The 26,424-nt window shown below is 52.7% G+C and overlaps 1 protein-coding gene across 1 annotated transcript; it reads left to right on the plus strand.

Annotated features, from left to right (window-relative positions):
• Positions 1–472: 472 nt before the first annotated feature.
• Positions 473–25,210, plus strand: casd1 (CAS1 domain containing 1). The gene is made up of 18 exons (XM_072447288.1): positions 473–647; positions 4,395–4,491; positions 4,645–4,762; positions 6,294–6,341; positions 6,418–6,480; positions 9,126–9,167; positions 10,084–10,207; positions 20,156–20,358; positions 21,973–22,392; positions 22,562–22,651; positions 22,770–22,889; positions 23,335–23,491; positions 23,563–23,642; positions 23,728–23,829; positions 24,015–24,155; positions 24,227–24,304; positions 24,386–24,478; positions 24,541–25,210. The coding sequence occupies exons 1-18, from the start codon at positions 515–517 to the stop codon at positions 24,799–24,801; spliced, it is 2,370 nt and encodes a 789-aa protein (XP_072303389.1). The 5' UTR covers positions 473–514; the 3' UTR covers positions 24,802–25,210.
• The last annotated feature ends 1,214 nt before the right edge of the window (positions 25,211–26,424 follow it).

Consider the following 26,424-nt stretch of genomic DNA (forward strand, 5'->3'; position numbering starts at 1 on the left):
TTTACGCCTGTAGCTCAGTCGTGGCATTTGGGCTCATCCACGGCATCTCGGCCCGTTCACTTCACCTACTCGCGCTCTGATTGGTCTAGACGGTCATGAGCTGGGCTAGAGCGGCGCGCTAGAGCGTAGCCGAAGCTAACAAATTAAAAAGCGTTTCAAAGACAACTGAACAATCTTAAAATCAAAAAAACTCAATGACCTAAAAATAGGTAAGAATTGTCGCTATATCCGACATTTCTGAAAGCTTTAGGTGCTTTTACAGCCGAACACGAGCAGTTTTTCGTTACATTGCGCTTTAGGGAAAAAAAGCTTTCTGGGGCGCGAGATTTCTTTGGCTGCAGTACCAATGGAGTGGCCACTGGGGGTTGTAACGACATCCTGCGGACAGCCACGCCCTATCCAGATATTATAATAGATCCATGGTCCCTCCTCACGCGTCTGCGTCACTCCTCACGCCTGTGCGTCGCTGCTCACGCCTCTGCGTCAGTCGGCTTGTTGTCATGGAGGAGCGAAGATGGCAACCCTGGCTTATAGCCTGGGCAAACTCGAAATAAATCACTATTTTACCATTAAACACGCTAAGTTCATCTCCCTGTTCCTTGTTCTTGTGCTGCTGTTGCTTCATTCATCCTACCGCGTTTGGAATGGTAAGTATTTCCTCACGTTTCCGCAGTGAATATTCGGTCTAAGCTAATGGGAGCTTGTGTTTTCCATCTTATTTCCAAATACATTTATGAAATACTGTAGTCACCGTCAAAAGAGCCGTTTTCACCGGTGCCAGGCCAGTGTCCGGGGCTTTGTCCCGCGTCAGCCGCGACGACACGAGCTGTAAAATGTGACCTAACGTTACGTAGTTCAATAAGTGAAAGACATTAAGCTGAGGCCTTTGTGCAACTGTCTCTAAAGACAGCTCCAAATTAGAATCATACTTGTTTTTTAAGTATATAGATTATATACAAAAACCTTGCCTCTTTGTAAAGGTGACGTTCTCCCTTTGACCCTCAGAACTACTCTCAGTCTGACTGAACAAAAGTGATAAGATAAGATAACATATTCCTTTATTTTCCACACATGCGGAAATGTCATACATAGAAATACACCTGGGAACATAATCTGCTCTTCTTTGTCCTGCCTCAGGGTGAGGCCTGAAGTACAATATATAATTAGAGATACCGATTTCTGGTTTTTCAGGAATGTGACCTGCCAAAACCGTTTTTTCCGATACCGATTTTCTATCTGGGAATGTCTACAGAGCCGTGGCCCGCGGCGCGATAGCCTGACAGTTTCGGCCGTAACGATATATATTATATATCATTACAAAAACTAGTTGGCCACTCAAGTTTCAAATTTGATTGAAAGTGGAGGAATCTATTTCTTTACAGAGACACTATATTATTTTCTTGAAATTCATATTCCATAAAATAAAACGTGTGAGTCCTGACGGCGCGTGTGAGTCCTGGCGGCGCGTGTGAGTCCTGGCGGCGCGTGTGAGTCCTGGCGGCGCGTGTGAGTCCTGAGTCCTGACGGCGCGTGTGAGTCCTGACGGCGCGTGTGAGTCCTGAGTCCTGACGGCGCGTGTGAGTCCTGACGGCGCGTGTGAGTCCTGGCGGCGCGTGTGAGTCCTGACGGCGCGTGTGAGTCCTGACGGCGCGTGTGAGTCCTGGCGGCGCGTGTGAGTCCTGAGTCCTGACGGCGCGTGTGAGTCCTGACGGCGCGTGTGAGTCCTGGCGGCGCGTGTGAGTCCTGACGGCGCGTGTGAGTCCTGACGGCGCGTGTGAGTCCTGGCGGCGCGTGTGAGTCCTGGCGGCGCGTGTGAGTCCTGGCGGCGCGTGTGAGTCCTGGCGGCGCGTGTGAGTCCTGACGGCGCGTGTGAGTCCTGACGGCGCGTGTGAGTCCTGACGGCGCGTGTGAGTCCTGACGGCGCGTGTGAGTCCTGGCGGCGCGTGTGAGTCCTGGCGGCGCGTGTGAGTCCTGAGTCCTGACGGCGCGTGTGAGTCCTGGCGGCGCGTGTGAGTCCTGGCGGCGCGTGTGAGTCCTGACGGCGCGTGTGAGTCCTGACGGCGCGTGTGAGTCCTGACGGCGCGTGTGAGTCCTGACGGCGCGTGTGAGTCCTGGCGGCGCGTGTGAGTCCTGGCGGCGCGTGTGAGTCCTGGCGGCGCGTGTGAGTCCTGGCGGCGCGTGTGAGTCCTGGCGGCGCTGACGGCGCGTGTGAGTCCTGGCGGCGCGTGTGAGTCCTGAGTCCTGACGGCGCGTGTGAGTCCTGACGGCGCGTGTGAGTCCTGACGGCGCGTGTGAGTCCTGACGGCGCGTGTGAGTCCTGACGGCGCGTGTGAGTCCTGACGGCGCGTGTGAGTCCTGACGGCGCGTGTGAGTCCTGACGGCGCGTGTGAGTCCTGGCGGCGCGTGTGAGTCCTGGCGGCGCGTGTGAGTCCTGACGGCGCGTGTGAGTCCTGACGGCGCGTGTGAGTCCTGGCGGCGCGTGTGAGTCCTGGCGGCGCGTGTGAGTCCTGGCGGCGCGTGTGAGTCCTGGCGGCGCGTGTGAGTCCTGGCGGCGCGTGTGAGTCCTGGCGGCGCTGACGGCGCGTGTGAGTCCTGGCGGCGCGTGTGAGTCCTGAGTCCTGACGGCGCGTGTGAGTCCTGACGGCGCGTGTGAGTCCTGGCGGCGCGTGTGAGTCCTGGCGGCGCGTGTGAGTCCTGACGGCGCGTGTGAGTCCTGGCGGCGCGTGTGAGTCCTGACGGCGCGTGTGAGTCCTGACGGCGCGTGTGAGTCCTGGCGGCGCGTGTGAGTCCTGGCGGCGCGTGTGAGTCCTGGCGGCGCGTGTGAGTCCTGGCGGCGCGTGTGAGTCCTGACGGCGCGTGTGAGTCCTGACGGCGCGTGTGAGTCCTGACGGCGCGTGTGAGTCCTGGCGGCGCGTGTGAGTCCTGGCGGCGCGTGTGAGTCCTGGCGGCGCGTGTGAGTCCTGGCGGCGCGTGTGAGTCCTGGCGGCGCGTGTGAGTCCTGGCGGCGCGTGTGAGTCCTGGCGGCGCTGACGGCGCGTGTGAGTCCTGGCGGCGCGTGTGAGTCCTGAGTCCTGACGGCGCGTGTGAGTCCTGACGGCGCGTGTGAGTCCTGACGGCGCGTGTGAGTCCTGGCGGCGCGTGTGAGTCCTGGCGGCGCGTGTGAGTCCTGACGGCGCGTGTGAGTCCTGGCGGCGCGTGTGAGTCCTGGCGGCGCGTGTGAGTCCTGACGGCGCGTGTGAGTCCTGACGGCGCGTGTGAGTCCTGACGGCGCGTGTGAGTCCTGGCGGCGCGTGTGAGTCCTGGCGGCGCGTGTGAGTCCTGGCGGCGCGTGTGAGTCCTGGCGGCGCGTGTGAGTCCTGGCGGCGCTGACGGCGCGTGTGAGTCCTGGCGGCGCGTGTGAGTCCTGAGTCCTGACGGCGCGTGTGAGTCCTGACGGCGCGTGTGAGTCCTGGCGGCGCGTGTGAGTCCTGGCGGCGCGTGTGAGTCCTGGCGGCGCGTGTGAGTCCTGGCGGCGCGTGTGAGTCCTGACGGCGCGTGTGAGTCCTGACGGCGCGTGTGAGTCCTGGCGGCGCGTGTGAGTCCTGGCGGCGCGTGTGAGTCCTGGCGGCGCGTGTGAGTCCTGGCGGCGCGTGTGAGTCCTGGCGGCGCGTGTGAGTCCTGGCGGCGCGTGTGAGTCCTGGCGGCGCGTGTGAGTCCTGGCGGCGCGTGTGAGTCCTGGCGGCGCTGACGGCGCGTGTGAGTCCTGGCGGCGCGTGTGAGTCCTGAGTCCTGACGGCGCGTGTGAGTCCTGACGGCGCGTGTGAGTCCTGACGGCGCGTGTGAGTCCTGACGGCGCGTGTGAGTCCTGACGGCGCGTGTGAGTCCTGACGGCGCGTGTGAGTCCTGACGGCGCGTGTGAGTCCTGGCGGCGCGTGTGAGTCCTGGCGGCGCGTGTGAGTCCTGGCGGCGCGTGTGAGTCCTGGCGGCGCGTGTGAGTCCTGGCGGCGCGTGTGAGTCCTGACGGCGCGTGTGAGTCCTGACGGCGCGTGTGAGTCCTGGCGGCGCGTGTGAGTCCTGGCGGCGCGTGTGAGTCCTGGCGGCGCGTGTGAGTCCTGGCGGCGCTGACGGCGCGTGTGAGTCCTGGCGGCGCGTGTGAGTCCTGAGTCCTGACGGCGCGTGTGAGTCCTGACGGCGCGTGTGAGTCCTGGCGGCGCGTGTGAGTCCTGGCGGCGCGTGTGAGTCCTGGCGGCGCGTGTGAGTCCTGACGGCGCGTGTGAGTCCTGGCGGCGCGTGTGAGTCCTGGCGGCGCGTGTGAGTCCTGGCGGCGCGTGTGAGTCCTGGCGGCGCGTGTGAGTCCTGACGGCGCGTGTGAGTCCTGGCGGCGCGTGTGAGTCCTGACAGTGTGTGTCCCTCAGGCGCAGACTCCTGTCAGTGGCTGGTGTCCACAGGGCGCTTCCTGGGGGGCTCCGTGTGGCAGCCTGATGGGTGCATGATGCACAAGTACAGCAGCAGGTGAGTGTTTGTACTGTTGTGAGCACCTCAACTGTCTCCTCAACTGTCTCCTCAACTGTCTCCTCAACTGTCTCCTCAACTGTCTCCTCAACTGTCTCCTCACCTGTCTCCTCACCTGTCTCCTCACCTGTCTCCTCACCTGTCTCCTCACAGGGACGCCAGCACCTGCCTCGCTGGAAAGAAGGTCGTCTTTGTGGGGGACTCTCGGATCAGAGCGCTCTTCATCGCCTTCATCAGTATAATCGCCTCACAAAAACAGTCTCCCATCAAGGTGTGTGTGTGTGAGTGCCTGTGTGTGCGCCTGTGTGTGCGCCTGTGTGTGCGCGCCTGTGTGTGCTTGTGTGTGTGTGCGACCTGTGTGTGCTTGTGTGTGTGTGTGACCTGTGTGTGCTTGTGTGTGTGTGTGACCTGTGTGTGCTTGTGTGTGTGTGTGACCTGTGTGTGCTTGTGTGTGTGTGTGACCTGTGTGTGCTTGTGTGTGTGTGTGTGACCTGTGTGTGCTTGTGTGTGTGTGTGTGACCTGTGTGTGCTTGTGTGTGTGTGTGTGTGACCTGTGTGTGCTTGTGTGTGTGTGTGACCTGTGTGTGCTTGTGTGTGTGTGTGACCTGTGTGTGCTTGTGTGTGTGTGTGTGACCTGTGTGTGCTTGTGTGTGTGTGTGACCTGTGTGTGCTTGTGTGTGTGTGTGTGTGTGACCTGTGTGTGCTTGTGTGTGTGTGTGACCTGTGTGTGCTTGTGTGTGTGTGTGACCTGTGTGTGCTTGTGTGTGTGTGTGACCTGTGTGTGCTTGTGTGTGTGTGTGACCTGTGTGTGCTTGTGTGTGTGTGTGTGACCTGTGTGTGCTTGTGTGTGTGTGTGTGACCTGTGTGTGCTTGTGTGTGTGTGTGACCTGTGTGTGCTTGTGTGTGTGTGTGTGACCTGTGTGTGCTTGTGTGTGTGTGTGACCTGTGTGTGCTTGTGTGTGTGTGTGACCTGTGTGTGCTTGTGTGTGTGTGTGACCTGTGTGTGCTTGTGTGTGTGTGTGACCTGTGTGTGCTTGTGTGTGTGTGTGACCTGTGTGTGCTTGTGTGTGTGTGTGTGACCTGTGTGTGCTTGTGTGTGTGTGTGTGACCTGTGTGTGCTTGTGTGTGTGTGTGACCTGTGTGTGCTTGTGTGTGTGTGTGACCTGTGTGTGCTTGTGTGTGTGTGTGTGACCTGTGTGTGCTTGTGTGTGTGTGTGACCTGTGTGTGCTTGTGTGTGTGTGTGTGTGTGACCTGTGTGTGCTTGTGTGTGTGTGTGACCTGTGTGTGCTTGTGTGTGTGTGTGACCTGTGTGTGCTTGTGTGTGTGTGTGACCTGTGTGTGCTTGTGTGTGTGTGTGACCTGTGTGTGCTTGTGTGTGTGTGTGTGACCTGTGTGTGCTTGTGTGTGTGTGTGTGACCTGTGTGTGCTTGTGTGTGTGTGTGACCTGTGTGTGCTTGTGTGTGTGTGTGTGACCTGTGTGTGCTTGTGTGTGTGTGTGACCTGTGTGTGCTTGTGTGTGTGTGTGACCTGTGTGTGCTTGTGTGTGTGTGTGACCTGTGTGTGCTTGTGTGTGTGTGTGACCTGTGTGTGCTTGTGTGTGTGTGTGACCTGTGTGTGCTTGTGTGTGTGTGTGACCTGTGTGTGCTTGTGTGTGTGTGTGACCTGTGTGTGCTTGTGTGTGTGTGTGACCTGTGTGTGCTTGTGTGTGTGTGTGACCTGTGTGTGCTTGTGTGTGTGTGTGACCTGTGTGTGCTTGTGTGATCTGTGTGTGCTTGTGTAACCTGTGTGTGCTTGTGTGTAGAGACATGCTGATCTCTCCTTCAAAGACAACAGCTCCACAGCTCAAGTGGTGAGTGAATTCAGATCACTCTAAATTGATCCGTTTTATTCCTGAACTGCATTGAAGACATGTTTTTGTTTGACAGAACTTCGTGTGGAGTCCATGGACCAATAACTCCATGAAGGAGTCTTTGATCTCACTGTCTAATGTGAGTCTAAAGTTCTTCACAATCACACACTCTGGCTCTTCTCCAGCTCTTTTCATTAGACATTCTACTTTTATTTGCATCTGGCACGAGAGGAGGGAGCGCCCGATACACGCGCCCGATACACAATACACGCGCCCGATACACGATACACGCGCCCGATACACGCGCCCGATACACGATACACGCGCCCGATACACAATACACGCGCCCGATACACGATACACGCGCCCGATACACGCGCCCGATACACGATACACGCGCCCGATACACGATACACGCGCCCGATACACGCGCCCGATACACGATACACGCGCCCGATACACGATACACGCGCCCGATACACGCGCCCGATACACGCGCCCGATACACGATACACGCGCCCGATACACGATACACGTGTATCGATACACGCGCCCGATACACGATACACGCGCCCGATACACGATACACGCGCCCGATACACGATACACGCGCCCGATACACGCGCCCGATACACAATACACGCGCCCGATACACGCGCCCGATACCCGATACCGCACACGATACACGCGCACGATACACGATACACGCGCCCGATACACGATACACGCGCCCGATACACGCGCCCGATACACGCGCCCGATACACGCGCCGATACACGATACACGCGCCGATACACGATACACGCGCCCGATACACGATACACGCGCCCGATACACGATACACGCGCCCGATACACGCGCCCGATACACGATACACGCGCCCGATACACGATACACGCGCCCGATACACGCGCACGATACACGATACACGCGCACGATACACGATACACGCGCACGATACACGATACACGCGCCCGATACACGATACACGCGCCCGATACACGCGCCCGATACACGCGCCCGATACACGCGCCCAATACACGCGCCCGATACACGATACACGCGCCCGATACACGCGCCCGATACACGATACACGCGCCCGATACACGATACACACGCCCGATACACGCGCCCGATACACGATACACGCGCCCGATACACGATACACGCGCCCGATACACGCGCCCGATACACGCGCCCGATACACGATACACGCGCCCGATACACGCGCCCGATACACGATACACGCGCCCGATACACGATACACGCGCCCGATACACGCGCCCGATACACAATACACGCGCCCGATACACGATACACGCGCCCGATACACGCGCCCGATACACGATACACGCGCCCGATACACGATACACGCGCCCGATACACGCGCCCGATACACGATACACGCGCCCGATACACGATACACGCGCCCGATACACGATACACGCGCCCGATACACGCGCCCGATACACGATACACGCGCCCGAGACACGCGCCCGATACACGATACACGCGCCCGATACACGCGCCCGATACACGATACACGCGCCCGATACACGATACACGTGTATCGATACACGCGCCCGATACACGATACACGCGCCCGATACACGATACACGCGCCCGATACACGCGCCCGATACACGATACACGCGCCCGATACCCGATACCGCACACGATACACGCGCACGATACACGATACACGCGCCCGATACACGATACACGCGCCCGATACACGCGCCCGATACACGCGCCCGATACACGCGCCCGATACACGATACACGCGCCGATACACGATACACGCGCCCGATACACGATACACGCGCCCGATACACGATACACGCGCCCGATACACGCGCCCGATACACGCGCCCGATACACGATACACGCGCCCGATACACGATACACGCGCCCGATACACGATACACGCGCCCGATACACGATACACGCGCCCGATACACGCGCCCGATACACGCGCCCGATACACGATACACGCGCCCGATACACGCGCCCGATACACGCGCCCGATACACGATACACGCGCCCGATACACGATACACGCGCCCGATACACGATACACGCGCCCGATACACGATACACGCGCCCGATACACGATACACGCGCCCGATACACGCGCACGATACACGATACACGCGCACGATACACGATACACGCGCCCGATACACGATACACGCGCCCGATACACGCGCCCGATACACGCGCCCGATACACGATACACGCGCCCGATACACGATACACGCGCCCGATACACGATACACGCGCCCGATACACGATACACGCGCCCGATACACGATACACACGCCCGATACACGCGCCCGATACACGATACACGCGCCCGATACACGATACACGCGCCCGATACACGCGCCCGATACACGCGCCCGATACACGCGCCCGATACACGATACACGCGCCCGATACACGCGCCCGATACACGATACACGCGCCCGATACACGACACACGCGCCCGACACACGCGCCCGACACACGCGCCCCGACATACACGCGCCCCGACATACACGCGCCCCGACATACACGCGCCCCGACATACACGCGCCCCGAGATACACGCGCCCCGAGATACACGCGCCCCGAGATACACGCGCCCCGAGATACACGCGCCCCGAGATACACGCGCCCCGAGATACACGCGCCCCGAGATATACGCGCCCCGAGATACTTCTCACCACATGTCCACCATCTAACAACCACCATCACCATGGTGCTGAGTCCTTCTCACCTCTTCCTCTGCTTTGTGTTGCAGGCACCAGTAAAGCCGGATGCCCTGATCATTGGAGCGGCCACAGTAAGTCTGACTAACAGCTGCTTAAGCTGAGGACACGACACTTAACATGAGAAAACGACACAACTCTGACGCCTGAAGGACAATTCACAACAATATGCAGTACAATCAATAAAATATAACTTTAGAATGTAATTTAATCAACTTTGCTGTAGATCGCTGCTGAATAACTGAATAAGAGCAAAATCTAAGCCTTGATCATGCAATGACTTAGTTATTTGTAATAAACGCTGTTTTGAGCAAACATATGTGGGACTGCGCATGTTTCCAGCCTCATGTGACCCGTGGCTGACTAAAACGTTCAAAGCCTTGGCGCTGTAAGCATTGTTGCCACCTCACTCCGGATCCTCTAAAACATATAATATATAAAAATTAAAAAAAAAGTGTGTGTGTGTGTGTGTGTGTGTGTGTGTGTGTGTGTGTGTGTGTGTGTGTGTGTGTGTGTGTGTGTGTGTGTGTGTGTGTGTGTGTGTGTGTGTGTGTGTGTGTGTGTGTGTGTGTGTGTGTGTGTGTGTGTGTGTGTGTGTGTGTGTGTGTGTGTGTGTGTGTGTGTGTGTGTGTGTGTGTGTGTGTGTGTGTGTGTGTGTGTGTGTGTGTGTGTGTGTGTGTGTGTGTGTGTGTGTGTGTGTGTGTGTGTGTGTGTGTGTGTGTGTGTGTGTGTGTGTGTGTGTGTGTGTGTGTGTTTCAATGTTTTATGTATTTCATTGTATAATAACTGTAGAAAAATAAAGGTTTCTACTTAGCGGATTTCGACTCCTGCGGGTTCTTCTTGGAACGTGACCCCCGCAATAAACGAGGGATCACTGTAATTAAAAAAACAAATAGTTGAAAGAAGTGGTGTTGTGTCCTGGGACTGTAACAGTGTGACATGTGTCTCACTGGCTCCTGCGTCTCACTGGCTCCTGTGTCTCCTTCACAGTGGGTCATCAAAGACTTCAAGGGCAGTGCAGAAGGACTGTACCAGTACAAGGCCAACCTGACGTCCATGTCTGCGGCTCTGGAGGGACTGGCTCAGCATGGAGACGTCTACTGGCACGTTCAAGGTACAACAGCGTCCAATAGAAGCCTGTCCACATATTTCAGCTGTTATTTGGCTGACAATGGAAATGTACAACAGGAAAACTAGTTTGACTTGTTCACTACAAAAATAATTGTTAGTTTCTCCCTGAGAACGAAAGTTACGACTGTAACTACGGTTCTATGAATCCCGGATGACCGCCAGAGGCGGTGCATAAAGCACTGGATGGTCATCCTTGCGCATACACAGGTCGAGAATTAATAACAAAAAAGTCACCTTTGACCCCCCGGTGGCTCACTTGAGTCTATATAGTCACGTGACACCGGGAGCTCATTCCCTGGAAACCTTCTCGCAAAGCACGAGAATTCCGAGGGACCTGATGCTCTGGCGGTCATCCGGGATTCATAGAACCGTAGTTACAGTCGTAACTTTCGTTCTATTTCATCCCTACTGACCGCCAGAGGCGGTGCATAAAGCACTGGATGACGAATACCAGCAGGGTCCCGAGGAATAGACAAAACCATACCTCAATGGGACGCAGAAGAGTGTTGCCGGAGAACCTCTTCCAGCGGTTGTGGAGAAACCACATTCACTCTGTAGAATCTTGCAAATGTATTCGGGGATGTCCAAGAGGCCGCCGCACAGATCACGTCCAAGGACACCCCGTTCATAGCGGCCCACGAAGTTGAGAGCCCCCTTGTGGAGTGGCACCTCACCCCGGACGGCAACGGTCGCCCTTGTCGAGTATAGGCTTCCGTGATTACATCAACAATCCAGCGCACGAGACGCTGTTTGGACAGAGCCTGGCCCTTGCGCTGGCCGGCGAAACAAACAAACAGGTTCTCAGATTTGCGTATCAACGCTGTAGCACGCACATATGCCTCAAGCGCACGGACAGGACACAGCTGTTCGGCGGCAGATCCCGCACCAAAACGTGCAAGTTGTAGCGGCCGGTTGTGCCCCTCCGACAAAATCACCTTTGGAACAAAATCTATATTCGGCCAAAGGGAAACCCCAGAGTTGTCAGGGTGCCAACGAAAACAGGAGTCTGCCACGGACAAAGCCTGGAGCTCACTCACCCGCTTCGCAGAGGCCATCGCCAGAAGGAATGCCGTCTTCATTGACAGCCATTTAAGGTCAACCTGCGACAGAGGCTCAAATGGAGGGGATCGCAACGCCTCCAGCACCAGGGACAGGTCCCACGCCGGGGCCACAGACTGGGCCGGCGGATGCAAACGCCGAGCACCCTTTAGAAAAAGGGAAATATCTTGGTTACGGCCAACCGAGAAACCATTCCACCCCACATGCCCACGAGAAATTGCGGCAATGTATACCTTCAGGGTAGATGGAGAGCGCCATTTCAGAACCCTGAACTGGAAGTGTTCTCCCCGGAAAGCAAAGCAGAGAAACTTCCAATGTGGCGGTGCAATGGGGACATGAAAATATGCATCCTTCAGGTCTACTGTTGTGAACCAGTCGCCTGGGGAGAACGCCTGGAGCACTTGTCTGACCGCCAACATTCTGAAAGGGAGTACCTTTTAAAAACATATTTAGACCCCTGAGGTCCAGAACTGGGTGTAAATCGCCCGTCTTCTTGGGTACTAAAAAATATCGGGAATAAAAGCCCCCTGGATCCAGCAGGGGGTCCACAGGAACTATCGCCCCCTTGTCCAGCAAGGTGCGAATCTCCTGAGAGAGCGCCTGCGCCTTGGCCGAATCCTGAATAACAGTCATTCGGATCTGACCAGGAACAGGAGGCCGGCGGCGGAACTGCAGACGATACCCTTCGGACAGCGTGGCCAGCACCCAAATATCTGGGGAGTGAGCCGTCCAGTACTCCAGCTGTCCTGGGGAAAAATGTCCTACCGCCGGCCCTGTGGCCTCATCTGGAGGCCCCTCGACCCCGCCCGGGTTTGTGGGGGCCACGGCCGGGCTGTGAGGAACGGGACGCACGGGACGGACGAAATCCAAATCTTGGGGCCTGTTGCAAGTCTGAGCCATGATGGGGCGGTGGTGTGTATCTCCGTGAAGAAACGGGAGGGGCGGCCTGAGCCGGTCGATGAGACCCCCGCCTATGAAGCCCCGCCAACTGTTGCCGTGTACGGCAAGCCTGGGCCGTGCGCTCTAGAGCCTCCAGGGCGGCCGGGCCAAATAGTTCTCCGGGAAGAACTGAAACACCCCTCAAGGTCTTCCTACTGGCCTCGAGCGGAGACTGTGCCAGCCATACTTGGCGGCGAGCTTGCACTAATGTAAAGAGCAGTCGCCCTAGTTCCCTTGACATGAGGGCAAAAGGCTGCAAGGAGGCATCAACCAGCCCATGTGTTGGTTGGTCCACTGGCACCGTCTCAAGAGAAATCGACAGGCCAAGCATTAAATGAGACAATGAGTTCCCAATGCGACCCATACGAGCTCCCATGTCGTACGTCTTACACAGAAGGTCGTCTGTAACCCGGCACTGTGGTCGTGGACACCGGGCATTAGTCCGTAAAGTCTCCTCTGGGCGGACGATGAGGGAGGCAATAGCCGGCTCCACTGCCGGCATATGTCCCAGGCCAAGCTTCTGAGGATCCTGCATCAGTGCCAAAACCCTGCCATCTGAAGTAGGCCTCGAAAATGCCTTTGGGTCTGTCCAACAGGCATGCAGTTCGTTAATGTACACCTCCGAGGGAGGAACTGCAAAGTGGGACGCTGCAGCCTGGCGCCGAAAGAAGGCGCTCGAGGGTGCCGCCTCATCCCGCGGAACATCCAGCTTTAAGCGGGAAAGTGCCGTCCGCAAAACCGCTGTGACAGTGTCATCACTGTCGGCCTGAGTGCCGGCAGAGGCCAGTGAGCCAGATTCTGAAACTGGCCAGCTGGTAACTGACTCGGAGGCGCCACAGACAACCAGTCTGAAGCGTCCTCGAAAGCCGCCAAGTGCGCCACGCGCACAGACCGGGGCATAACCGAACAGTTGGAGCAAGCATCATCGGAGAGTGCCTCCCGAAGATGATCCACTCCAAGACAAGCAGGGCAGAGATCATGCCCATCGTCAGGCTGCAGCGGCGCCAGACAGGACCGGCAGCACAGGGACTCCAGCATGATAAGACCGGAGCCAATAGAGTCGAGTCGAGCGGAACGCCACTAATGACCCGCTATATGAGGGGACACCGCGGGGTCAGGTCGAGCAGGGAACGCCACTAATGACCCGCTATGTGAATGAGACGTGCGGGATCAGACTGAGCTGAGCACGCCACTAATCACCCAATGTAAACACAAAACCAGCTACATGTAACCACCAGGTCGAGCCGAAAACGCCACCGCTGGTGTGTAACTGGCTGAAAACAAAGCAGTTCAGAACTAATGACCCGAACACGGCTATAGTTAGAACTTAGAGCCGCGCGGCTGTATCAGTAAACCAAACAACCGGCTTTAGCACGGATAAACACAGAACCGGGTACAATTGTACGGTTCAAATTCAACAAAAATCTACCGAGCGCACGGCTACGGTGAAATGCATTAAAGGGGTACTTACCAGTCGTAGAAAACAACGTAAATATACCTCCTATTGCAACAGGTCCGACACGCTTGTGCAGCCCCAGGAGGGCGAGCAAACTCGCTGCACCGACTGTACCACAGTCACAGGGCTAACTACCTCTGCTTCCGAAGAGTGCACATGCTTTTTTGCTCGCTCCGCTTGCTATCGCTGTTTTCCTTATTTATTTTGCTTTTTAATCAGTTTTGTCTTCCAAACATTTTTGCTTTAGACTTTTTCAAGTAAACCAAGGATTTTAAGAACATTTTTCCAGTTTTAACGACATATCTGACGCCAGCGACATGTCCGGGAGAAGAAGGGAGAAAGACTGTGAACGCTGTCGGAAATATCAACAAGAAATTAATGAGCTGAAAACACGGATATTTGTTTTGGAATCTGAAAAAGTTCTTCACGATACCATTCCTGTGTCAACCGACGGTAAGAAGAGCACACTTTTTACAAGAAAAACTGCTACTTTCAACCTAAACCGCAGTGACTCTGTCGTTTCCAAAACTGTCTAAAAACCAGAATGACCAGGCTGTTTCTTGGAACAAACTTGGAGCAAAGCCTAAACGATACAAAGATAACGTGAAGTCGCCTAAAATACAGCTCACCAACAGATTTTTACCACTTTCAGAGATGGAATTAAATGAAAAAAGGAAAGATGACGTGGCCAAAATACAGCGAGGAGGATCTGTGCCAGGAGCCAAGGTCACGAAGATTGTTTTAGTTGGGGACGGCGCGATAAGTCACGTGACGCATGAAAAGATAAACACACATTCTTTTCCAAGCGCCACTGTTTCTGAGATAACGTCACTCCTTCCAAATATTATGGCTAAGCATGGAGGAGCTAAACAGCTGATTGTGCACGTGGGTGCAGTGGACATGCGGCGGGAACAGACTGAAGTTTTGAAAAAAGACTTCTTGAAGTTATTCCACGTGCTTGATAAAATGGAAATCAAAACATTCATAAGTGGACCTCTTCCAAACATCGACAGGAGGATAAACAAGTTTAGCCGGCTTCTTCAGCTGAACACATGGCTGTCCAAAGAGTGTTCCCCGAGAGGACTACACTACATTGAGAACTTCTATCTATTCTGGAAACGAGAGGACCTGTTTAAGAGAAATGGTCCCCACCTATGAAGAGGTGGAGTGAGGGTGCTGACAGAGAACCTGCTCCACGCTCTGAGGCATTGGACGGGGCCTGGATAGGGTCCTGAGCAGATAGTTAGAGAAGAGAGGAATGAGAGAAGAATTCCTGCTCCATCAGCCAGAGACCGAGCCAATGTTTCAACATCAAAAGCACCACAACCTCAGCCTCCACCAAAGGATTCATCAGCAGCTGCTCCACCACCACCAGCAAAGGATTCAGCTCCAGCTGCTCCGCATTCACCTCCACCGCCTCCAGCAAAGGAACAATCTTCAAAGGCCTTGGACCCATCTGTGACAAGCCCAACAACATCCCTGTCATCGCCCCTGCCTTCACACCAGCCCTGGGTTCCCCCTGCAACATCTACTCCCACTAAAGATTCATCATTCTCCTTCTCATCTCCACTCTCACCCATGGGCCTTCCCAGCCATTTTGAAAGTCTGATCAAATCAGGCATTAAGATGGCTCCACTCACGCCCAATATAGCAAGGGCTATGTCTTCCCTGCACAAGCCGACTACACCAACAAAAGCCCCACCACCCATCCCCCCTCGCCTCTCACCTGGTCCCAAACTCTCCTTGGCTACAAAAGCCCCACCACCCATCCAACCTCGCCTTTCACCTGGTATCTCCCATAGCTAGGATGCACTGGGTCTCAGCGTTGCCGGGACTTATTGTCACATTAAAAATCAAACCAACCCGGGGCCCTATGTAAAAAGAGCCCCCCCTAGTGCTATTTCTGTAGTCACATCATCACACAGATGGAAAAACAAAATGCGAGTCAGGCCCAATCTGAGAAATGTGATTCATATTCCCTGTGAAAAGATAAAGCCCAGTCTCACTGAAACTAGTCTGAAACTTGCTGTGCTAAATGTCAGATCCTTATGTAACAAATCTCTCTTAATTAATAATTTAATTTCTTCTTATAATCTTGATTTTATGTTTTTAACTGAAACATGGCTTGACAAAAACACAGGAAATGTAGTTCTGATAGAATCTGCTCCACCCAACTTTAAGTTTGAATCTGAAACACGAAAAAACAAAAAAGGGGGTGGAGTCTGTGCTGTCTTTAGAGATGAAATAATGACTCGCAGGTTGTCTTTTGGGGTGTTTTCATCATTTGAGTATGTATCCTTTAAAATGGAGCTAAAACGGTCTCCATCCATTCTCTTCATTGTTTTATACAAGCCTCCCCAGCACTGCCAACGTTTTATTGATGAATTTACTGAGACGTTTCAGTCATATGCACAGACTTTGATGGTTTGGTCATTACAGGTGATTTCAATGTGCATGTTGATAATATTTGTGACAGAAACGCTAAAGATCTTGATGCTGTCCTTGAAACCTTCAGTCTTACTCAGCATGTGAGAGGCCCCACCCACAGCAAAGGACACACTCTAGATCTCATAATTACAAAGGGGGTAAATATTTCAAATGTTAATGTGATCGATGTTGCTCTGTCTGATCATTTCTGTGTCATATTTGACCTGTCTGTTTCTCCCAAACCTCCGGTTGGTCCTGCAGTTGTTCAGAGGAGACACATAAGTGATGGCACAGGTGCACTGTTTATGGAAATGATAAACTTTGAAAATGTCTCATGTTCTAATGTAAATGATTTGTTGAACTCTGTTACATCTAGTGTTTTGAACGTTCTGGACACCATCGCCCCTATAAAGGCTAAAATGGTTAAAAATAAGCAGAAGGCGCCGTGGAGAAATGATGATTCGGTCAGGGCACAGAAAAGGGAGTGCCGCAGGGCCGAACGGAAATGGCGCAAGTCAAAGCTCCAGGTTCAAAAAGAGATTTACAAAGAAAAGCTGAACATGTACAACCTAATCTTATGTAGAACTAGGGAAAGATATTTTTCTGAAATAATTGGAAGCTGCAGTAACAACTCGCGTGTCCTGTTTGCCACAGTAAACAGATTAACAAACCCTCCAGCTCAGCTGCCGTTAGAACTCATTTCCACATCCAAGTGTAATGAGTTTGCATTATTCTTTAATTACAAAGTTCAGGGCATTAAAAATGCTATAAATCCCACAATGCAAAAAAATACCCTAAAACCACCAAGACACTTAGAGTTAACTCACTTTGCACCAGTAACTGACAAAACTGTCCATGAGATCATCACCAGTCTGAGTTCATCTACATGCTGCCTTGATGTGTTACCCACCAAATTTCTAAAGTCTGTGCTGAACAGTTTGTTAGCACCATTCACTCACATAGTTAACATGTCGCTTCAATCTGGAACATTCCCAATGTCTTTGAAAACTGCGGTCATAAAGCCTCGCCTAAAGAAGAGCAGTCTTGATGCCGCAGTACTGAGTCATTACCGGCCCATCTCTAATCTGCCATTTTGGGGCAAAGTCCTTGAAAAGGTTGTTTACCAACAGCTCACAGATTTCCTCTTAATAAACAACTCATTTGATGTTTTTCAGTCAGGTTTTAGACCTCATCACAGCACTGAGACTGCTCTTGTCAAGGTGACAAATGACATCCGCCTGAACACTGACACGGGCAAAGCCTCAGTCTTAATTCTGTTAGATCTGAGTGCTGCTTTTGACACTGTCGATCATGGGATCCTCTTACAGAGACTAGAGGACTGGGTGGGCATCACTGGCACTGCCCTAAACTGGTTAAGGTCCTATCTGGAAGACAGGAAGTACTTTATTGAAATTGGTAGCTGTGTCTCAGACCACATGACCCTGACCTGTGGAGTGCCCCAAGGGTCAGTCCTGGGTCCCCTTCTGTTCAACCTCTACATGCTGCCGTTGGGTCAGTTGATACGCAGTGAAAATGTGTCCTATCACAATTATGCAGACGACACTCAGATCTATGTTTCACTGTCGGCAGGTGACTATGGACCAGTAGATTCACTCTGTCACTGCATCCAACAGATCAGTGTGTGGAGCAAAACAACTTTCTCCAGCTGAACTCAGACAAGACTGAAATAATCGTTTTTGGCCCACAGAAACAAAGAAAGTGTTAGCAGTCACCTCCAGAGTCTCGCTCTAAAACCTACAAACCAAATTAGAAATCTGGGGGTAATAATGGACTCAGACTTGAACTTTAATAGCCACGTCAAATCAATAACATCAGCAGCTTTTTACCATCTAAAAAACATTGCCAAAGTCAAAAATATAGTGTCAAAACCAGATTTAGAGAGACTTATCCATGCGTTTGACTCCAGTAGATTAGACTGTAACGGCCTGCTCACTGGTCTCTCCAAACGAGCTGTAAAACAGCTGCAGTACATCCAGAACGCTGCTGCTCGGGTCCTGACTAGAACCAGGAAGTACCATCACATTAGTCCTGTTCTCAGGTCTCTGCACTGCCCCCTGTGGCTCAGAGAATAGACTTTAAAGCAGCTCTGCTTATGTACAAGTTTCTCCATGGCCTAGCACCAAAGTACATCTTGGATATGTTAGTGCCATATGAATCATCTCGGACTCTGAGGACCTCAGGGACCGGCCTCCTGCTGGTGCCAGAGTCAGGACAAAACATGGGGAATCTGCGTTTCAGTTTTATGCAGCTAAAATCTGGAACAGTCTTCCTGAAGATGTGAGACAGGCTTCAACTCTGACAATGTTCAAATCTAAGCTAAAAACAGTTTTGTTTAGCTGCGCATATGACTGAAAGGATTTTTTCTTTGCACTCTTCTCTTTTGTTTGTGATTTTATTAGTTTAGAAAATCAGTTGGATTGATAATTTTTAATTTAGTTAATTTTATTGTATTTCTGTAATTTCTTTGTGATTTGAATGCTTTTTTCCTGCTGTGTGAAGCACTTTGAATTGCCTTGTGTATGAAATGTGCTCTACAAATAAACTTGCCTTGCCTTGCCTAACAGGCTACAAGCGGCAAAACGAACCAAACTTTGTGGGAAAACAGCAATATTAGCCGAACAACCACGTATACAACCTGCATGCGAGAAGGTTTCTAGGGACTGAGCTCCCGGTGTCACGTGACTATATAGACTCACGTGAGCCACCGGGGGGTCAAAGGTGACTTTTTTGTTATCAATTCACGACCTGTGTATGCGCAAGGATGATCATCCAGTGCTTTATGCACCGCCTCTGGCGGTCAGTAGGGATGAAATAGAACCACATTTGCATATGTTCTGTTATGCAAAATGGGTCATTCTATATTTGGAAGTTAATTTCCTGTCAAGTTGTATTTATCATTTGTACAATTATTTCCTTAAAGATAATGAGGGGTTTATTTTTGCTAACCTGGTTCTGCACATGAAGCAGTCTGGAAAGTCTGACTGAAACCCACAGGAAATGGGTTAAAGAAGACTTCCTCCACGACTCCATCATGTTCATCCTGAATACAAACTGCACCAACAAAACTCACAACCAAGAAACAACTTGTACATATACAATATACAGCAATACAATGTCCCCTCTGTCCCTACTGTCCCCTGTTTCTTCTGTCCCCTCTGTCCCTACTGTCCCCTCTGTTTCTTCTGTCCCTACTGTCCCCTCTGTTTCTTCTGTCCCTACTGTCCCCTTTGTTTCTTCTGTTCCTACTGTCCCCTCTGTTTCTTCTGTCCCTACTGTCCCCTCTGTTTCTTCTGTCCCTATTGTCCCCTCTGTCCCCTCTGTCCCCTCTGTCCCTACTGTCTCTTCTGTCCCTTCTGTCCCTACTGTCTCTTCTGTCCCTACTGTCTCTTCTGTCCCTACTGTCTCCTGTCTCCTCTGTCCCCTCTGTCCCTACTGTCTCCTCTGTCCCCTCTGTCCCTACTGTCCCCTCTGTCCTTGATGACTCTGTGTCTTCACATCTGCTTCATCTGCTCCTGAGCTCGTTCTTATCGAGCGAGTGTTACGTTATAACATGAGATATTTATACAAAAATATGTTCCACATTAGTGACCCTCGGGTCAGGCCTGTCCCAGAAAGTCTCATTTCACTGTAGCAGGTTCTAAACTGCAGAGCCGTATATCACATGTTCCTCTCCGTGTGTCTTGTGTTGTGCTGCGTCTAGAGTCACTTCCTCATTAGACTCATTTCTCTGTGAATATAGTCTGATTGTAATAAGACACTGCGTTTTGAAGCTTAAAATACAGAGAAAATGACTGATGTGTGTCGGACACTTGCGCTTCCTGCTAGACTGCCCCCCGGTGGCCGTTAGCCAGTAAAAATCGATGAATTAGCTGCACCGTTGTATTGGGCTGCAGGGTTCAAAGAGTGGGAAAAAAGTAGTGACTTAAAATCTGAAAAATATGGTTTACACTTAAGCATAGCCTCTGGGGGGCCTCTGGGGAGCCTCAGGGGGTCCTGTGATTCACTCTTGTGTTGGCTGTCTCTGTGCAGAGCCGGTGAACTGGAGAGCCCTGAGCCAGAGCAGGAGGATGATCACAGATGAACAGATCGACTTGTATAATGAAGCGGCAGCAGAGGCCTTGAGTTTGGGGCGTTCTCCCATCAGATCGTTCAGCGTGTCGCGCCTGGCCGCGCTGCAGACCGTGAACCAGTCGTCTGATGGTCTGCACATGCCTGAGAGCAGCGTGGACGTGGTGAGGAGCCTCCAACACTTTCTTCACCCTGGTTTAACAGTTATATAAAAGTGGTGGGTCGTATGTCTCACAGTGAAACGGGGACAAAGACTGAACTTAGAATTATCGTACGGCCAAAGACGAGCTGCCATTTATATCAAACCTGTCACTGCGGCAACGATCAATCTGTGTCAAAGGTCAACTCGAGCAGCTGAAAGTGCAGCAGAGCTCAGACAAACCCTCAGATCATCTGACCGTGTATGTGGTCTGTCTTTAAGGATAAGACTCAGAAACAAACCATCTTATATATATGGTACAAAAGACGACACTTGATTGAACAATATGTATTTGACATGATCTCATAGTATTGGTATATAGTGTTAATGCATTCTTAAATAGTTCTTAAATAAACGAGGAAAATCAGTGACAAGACTCCTCAGTTTTCATCGTTCTGAGACCAATGAATACAGAGACAAAAGTCCATCCATCCATCCATCCATCTTCTGCCGCTTTATCCGGGGCCTCTTCCCGGTGGGACATGCCTGAAACACCTCCCGAGGGAGGCGCCCAGGAGGCATCCGGAACAGATGCCCGAGCCACCTCAGCTGGCTCCTCTCGACGTGGAGGAGCAGCGGCTCTACTCCGAGCTCCCCCCGTGTGGCCGAGCTCCTCACCTTATCTCTAAGGGAGCGCCCAGCCACACGGCGGAGGAAACTCATTTCGACCGCTTGTATCCGCGATCTTGTTCTTTCGGTCACTACCCAAAGCTCATGACCATAGGTGAGGGTAGGAACGTAGACCGACCGGTAAATAGAGAGCTTTGCCTTTCGGCTCAGCTCCCTCTTCACCACAACGGTCCGATGCAGCGACTGCATCACTGCAGCCGCTGCACCGATCCGCCTGTCGATCTCACGCTCCATCCTTCATCAGAGACAAAAGTCAAATCCTGAAACTCCTCTGGGCTGTTTGTTTGATTGATTGATTGATTGATTCCTTTAGCTGAACGCTTACTGGGTCCAGTAATATAAAACTGTAAAAATATAAAACTGTAAAACTTTATCAATTCAAGTCATTAAATTACATATTTCATTCAAAAATCTAATTCATTTCTTTGAAAATCGTGCGGTGATGTTCTAGTCTCCAGTGCTCGCTCACACACTTCCCTGATGTTATTTTTGTGCTGAATGTCATTGTGATCACATGGCCACCCGGCCCTTGATAGTCAAACACAGTTGGTCTCATAATGCCAAGCAGTGTGTTTGAGTTCAGCCCTCAGATCCGGGGCCCAGCCTTTTACAAACTAAAGAGTACAAACATGGTGCCAACATGTTTTTGTAGATGTCCTTCCAAACCACAATGTGTGGCTCTGTGATTGGCTCCAGTCCAACCTGTGGGCCCTAAATGCCCTGTGATTGGCCCGTTAAACCGCGGGTGTGGACTGCAAACAAATCATCGAAAGCCTAACAATATGGATTCTCAAGAGTTTGTGAACTCTCTAAAGTCGTGAGAATTCACCATGTCAAGGTTACTCAGCCACGGCACCGTCTGTAACAGTCTGTAACTCTGAGTCAGGTTTAGTTGAAGTGACAGTTTCAATAGCATAAGTGCTGTGTCTAACCTGTGTGTCTCGCTCAGGGCGCCATGGCTTTCATGAACAGTCTGTGTAACAGAGAGGTCCGGCCCATCGATGGTTCGTGCTGCCAGGACACGCCCCCGTTCACCTTTCTCCAGAAGATGGCGCTCTCTTTGTTTTTGGCCTCCACTCTACTTTTCCTGCTCTTCCACTTTGTGAGGAAATTGCCCAATCGACGGCCTGTGGCCCCTGACGTGGAGAGTTTAGAGGAGAAGAAGCCAGCTACAGCAGCTGGGCCCCTGGGGGCCGAGGCTGTGTGCGGGGCCCTGTGCAGAATGGGGCTCATCATGGTCTACTTCTACCTGTGTGACAGAGCAGATGTGTTTATGAAGGAACAGAAACACTACAGCCACTCGGCCTTCTTCATCCCTCTCATCAATGTGTTTGTGCTGGGCCTGTTCTGCTGCGAGAGCACCAAAGAGGTGAGCCACGCCCGCCCTGCACTTTGACATGACACCCTCCTCATGGGTGCTGCTGTGACACCCTCCTCATGGGTGCTGCTGTGACACCCTCCTCATGGGTGCTGCTGTGACACCCTCCTCATGGGTGCTGCTGTGACACCCTCCTCATGGGTGCTGCTGTGTGTTCCAGACCCGGGTGCTGAACAGGGAGCAGACGGATGAGTGGAAGGGCTGGATGCAGTTGGTCATTCTCATCTATCATATTTCAGGAGCCAGTGCTGTGAGTCCTGTTCACTCTGTGTTCACTCTGTGTTCACTCTGTGTTCACTCTGTGTTCACGCTGTGTTCACTCTGTGTTCACTCTGTGTTCACTCTGTGTTCACTCTGTTTTGTCTCAGTTCCTCCCGGTCTACATGCACGTGCGAGTGCTGGTGGCAGCATATCTCTTCCAAACAGGATATGGACACTTCTCCTTCTTCTGGCTCAAAGGGGACTTTGGCCTGTACCGAGTGTGCCAGGTGAGACCAGGCTCCAGGGCCTCCAGGCTCCAGGGCCTCCAGGCTCCAGGGCCTCCAGGCTCCAGGGCCTCCAGGCTCCAGGGCCTCCAGGCTCCAGCCCCCATGGCATGTGTCTGTGTGACTATGCCTCTCTCTGTGACTGTGCCTCTCTCTGTGACTGTGCCTCTCTCTGTGACTGTGCCTCTCTCTGTGACTGTGCCTCTCTCTGTGACTGTGCCTCTCTCTGTGACTGTGCCTCTCTCTGTGACTGTGCCTCTCTCTGTGACTATGCCTCTCTCTGTGACTGTGCCTCTCTCTGTGACTGTGCCTCTCTCTGTGACTGTGCCTCTCTCTGTGACTGTGCCTCTCTCTGTGACTGTGCCTCTCTCTGTGCCTCTCTCTGTGCCTCTCTGTGACTGTGCCTCTGTGTGCCTCTCTGTGACTCTCTGTGACACTTGTGCTGCAGGTGCTCTTCCGCCTGAACTTCCTGGTGCTGGTGCTGTGTGCGGTGATGGACAGGCCGTACCAGTTCTATTACTTTGTTCCTCTGGTTTCCTTCTGGTTCGTGGTCATCTACCTGGCTCTGGCCGCGTGGCCTCAGATCGTGCAGAAGAAGGCCAACAGTACGTGTCCTGAAGCACTTTGCTCTTTACAACCTGATCCTGGTGCTCATCACGTGTGTTCTCTGTGACAGACAGTGTCCTGTGGCACTTGGGAGTCCTGCTGAAGCTACTGGGCGTGGTGCTGCTCATCTGCCTCTACGCCTATTCACAGGTAACGGCTCAGTGTCCATCCAGAAGCAGAAGTCCTGACCACAGCTGTCAAAGGCTTGAGTCTCACACTTTGTTCTGACCTGCAGGGCTTGTTTGAGAGTTCCTTCACCGCCTGGCCCTTCTCTGGCCTCTTCCAAGTCAATGGCAACATTCACGAGTGGTGGTTCCGCTGGAAACTGGATCGTTTTGTAAGTCCAGTTCTGCTGTATCTGACTGTAGTGTTCCTGTCGTCTTCCCGTCGTCTTCCCGTCGTGTTCCCGTCGTGTTCCCGTCGTGCTCCCGTCGTCTTCCCGTCGTCTTCCCGTCGTGTCCTTGTCGTGTCCCTGTCGTGTCCCTGTCGTGTCCCTGTCATGTGAGTGATGTGTGATTGCAGGCGGTGGTGCAGGGGATGCTCTTTGCCTTCCTTTACCTGCTCCTGCAGAAGAAGCAGGCGCTGTCGGAGGCCAGAGGAGACGCTCTGTTCTCAGCCAAAGTGTCCCTGCCGCTGCTGCTCCTGTCTGCACTCTCTTTCATTGTAAGTTCATTCTGTAAGAAGCGCTCAGCCTCAAGGAAACTACCTAACGTGGTGTGTCCTCTTCACTTCAGACATACTCGGTGTGGGCCAGCAGCTGCAGGACCAAAGCCCAGTGCAACGAGATCCACCCCTACATCGCTGCAGTCCCAGTAATGTCATTAGACTGGCACATCCATTTGAACAGCCCTTAGGACAGAGTGCTAACCTCTGATGCTCCTGTGTCTCCTCAGATTCTGGCCTTCATCCTCATCAGGAACATTCCCAGCTCCGCCCGCTCAGTCTACAGCTCCTTTTTTGCCTGGTTTGGGAAAATCTCTTTAGAAGTAAGTCGCAAATGTCTCCGTCTGTTCCTAGAACTCTAAGGCTAACTCCCCTGTGTGTGCAGCTGTTCATCTGTCAGTACCACATCTGGCTGGCAGCAGACACCAAGGGCATCTTAGTGCTCATCCCTGGAAACCCCGCCCTCAACGTCCTGCTCAGCAGCTTCATCTTTGTGTGTGTGGCTCATGAGATTTCCCTCATCACCAATGTTCTGGCCCAGCTGCTCATTCCTAAAGACACTGTGGCTCTGCTTAAGAGGCTCGCGGCCGTGGGGCTCCTGGCTCTGCTGCTGGTGGCCAGGGGCCACGCCACATCTGGGGCCTGAGCTCTGTTCAGATGTGCGGCACGTTGGTGAAGTCCAGCGCGCAGAGCTGCTGCGTAAGCTGGAGTCTGCGGTGAATGGGCCTGAGGATGTTCTCCAGAGGAGCTCGTCTCCTGCTGTGCTACAACCACAGGGCCCTTTCACCTGGACAGTCCTACAGAGGCCCCTGCGTCCACAGCACTGACAGTCGGGTGCTTTACTGTGTGGCCCAGTGTCAGACCACCACTGTTCCAGCTCCAGCTCTAACACTTCCATCATCCTGAGGCCTCCATTTAACTTCAAATGATTGTGTGCAATTGATATTGTAATCTCTAGTATATGTTTATTATGTATTGTGAGAGGTATTTGAAATAATTATTTAATTATTGTGGGAATCATTTTATAAACTATTGTTTTTATGTTGTACTTTGTACCATGATGACTGCCGTATGTGGAAGACACACCCTGCATCAGTTTGAAGTCCAGTTACAGTGTGCCACTCCTCATCAACTACTATCTGCTACTGCACAGTACTGCGCAGTACAGTAGCACAGTACTGTGGTACCGCAGTACTGTGCAGTACTGTGCAGTACTGTGCAGTACTGCACAGTACTGCCCTAAAGGAACAAGGCTCTGTGGCAGTGTACTGCATTCATTACACATTACATGAGTAAAATGTGTTCTCCAAATGTTGAGTTTCTGCCATATAAAGTACTATACTATACAGCATTGGGATGTGTATAGTAACTATAGTAACTAAAGCAATGGACACATCCCACTCTTGATTATTTGGTGGAGGATTCTTTCTGATCATTTTGGACAGAAAATTGGCAAGTGACACAGTTTGTCTGTATTTTCTTAATACAAAATTGGGTGCAAAATACATTCTTGTGTCTGTTTTTGTCTGTGTGTGTCTCTGTGTGTGTGTGCTCCAGGACCCTAAACAACCCCATCTGCTCATGTCTAACGTGTATTTGTTCGCTCACGTTGGCTCCTCAGAGCAGGGCCCGGTGCTGTGCCTGCACTTACTCCCTTTAGCCACTAGGAGCAGGGCCCCTGTGCTGTGCCTGCACTTACTCCCTTTAGCCACTAGGAGCAGGGCCCCTGTGCTGTGCCTGCACTTACTCCCTTTAGCCACTAGGAGCAGGGCCCCTGTGCTGTGCCTGCACTTACTCCCTTTAGCCACTAGGAGCAGGGCCCCTGTGCTGTGCCTGCACTTACTCCCTTTAGCCACTAGGAGCAGGGCCCCTGTGCTGTGCCTGCACTTACTCCCTTTAGCCACTAGGAGCAGGGCCCCGGTGCTGTACCTGCACTTACTCCCTTTAGCCACTAGGAGCAGGGCCCCGGTGCTGTACCTGCACTTACTCCCTTTCGCCACTAGGAGCAGGGCCCCTGTGCTGTGCCTGCACTTACTCCCTTTAGCCACTAGGACAGATCATCGAGTCATGATGCAGAACTCTGGTCCAAAGCACAGACTTTTATTTGAAAGCAGAAGCCATAATCTCCCAGAGAAGATGTCAGATATTTACAGAAATAGGAGGGTCAAAGGTCACAGGTCACACATCATACAGTGTAAACACAGATGGACTGTACAAATTTAGACCAAATCTAATGTCAAGGGTCAGATATGTGCTTCATCAGGGGCCA

Source organism: Eucyclogobius newberryi, unplaced genomic scaffold (genome assembly GCF_026437365.1).
Source record: "Eucyclogobius newberryi isolate DKJ021-1_F unplaced genomic scaffold, fEucNew1.0.hap1 SCAF_16, whole genome shotgun sequence".
Classification (NCBI taxonomy): Eukaryota; Metazoa; Chordata; class Actinopteri; order Gobiiformes; family Gobiidae; genus Eucyclogobius; species Eucyclogobius newberryi.

Excerpts from the sequence above, each read along its gene's own strand:
- casd1 (XM_072447288.1), top strand. The coding sequence starts at position 515 with ATGGCAACCCTGGCTTATAGCCTGGGCAAACTCGAAATAAATCACTAT. Across the intron at positions 4,763-6,293 it reads AAAAACAGTCTCCCATCAAG|AGACATGCTGATCTCTCCTT; the intron begins GTGTGTGTGTGT and ends GCTTGTGTGTAG. Across the intron at positions 24,156-24,226 it reads TGTCTGCACTCTCTTTCATT|ACATACTCGGTGTGGGCCAG; the intron begins GTAAGTTCATTC and ends TCTTCACTTCAG.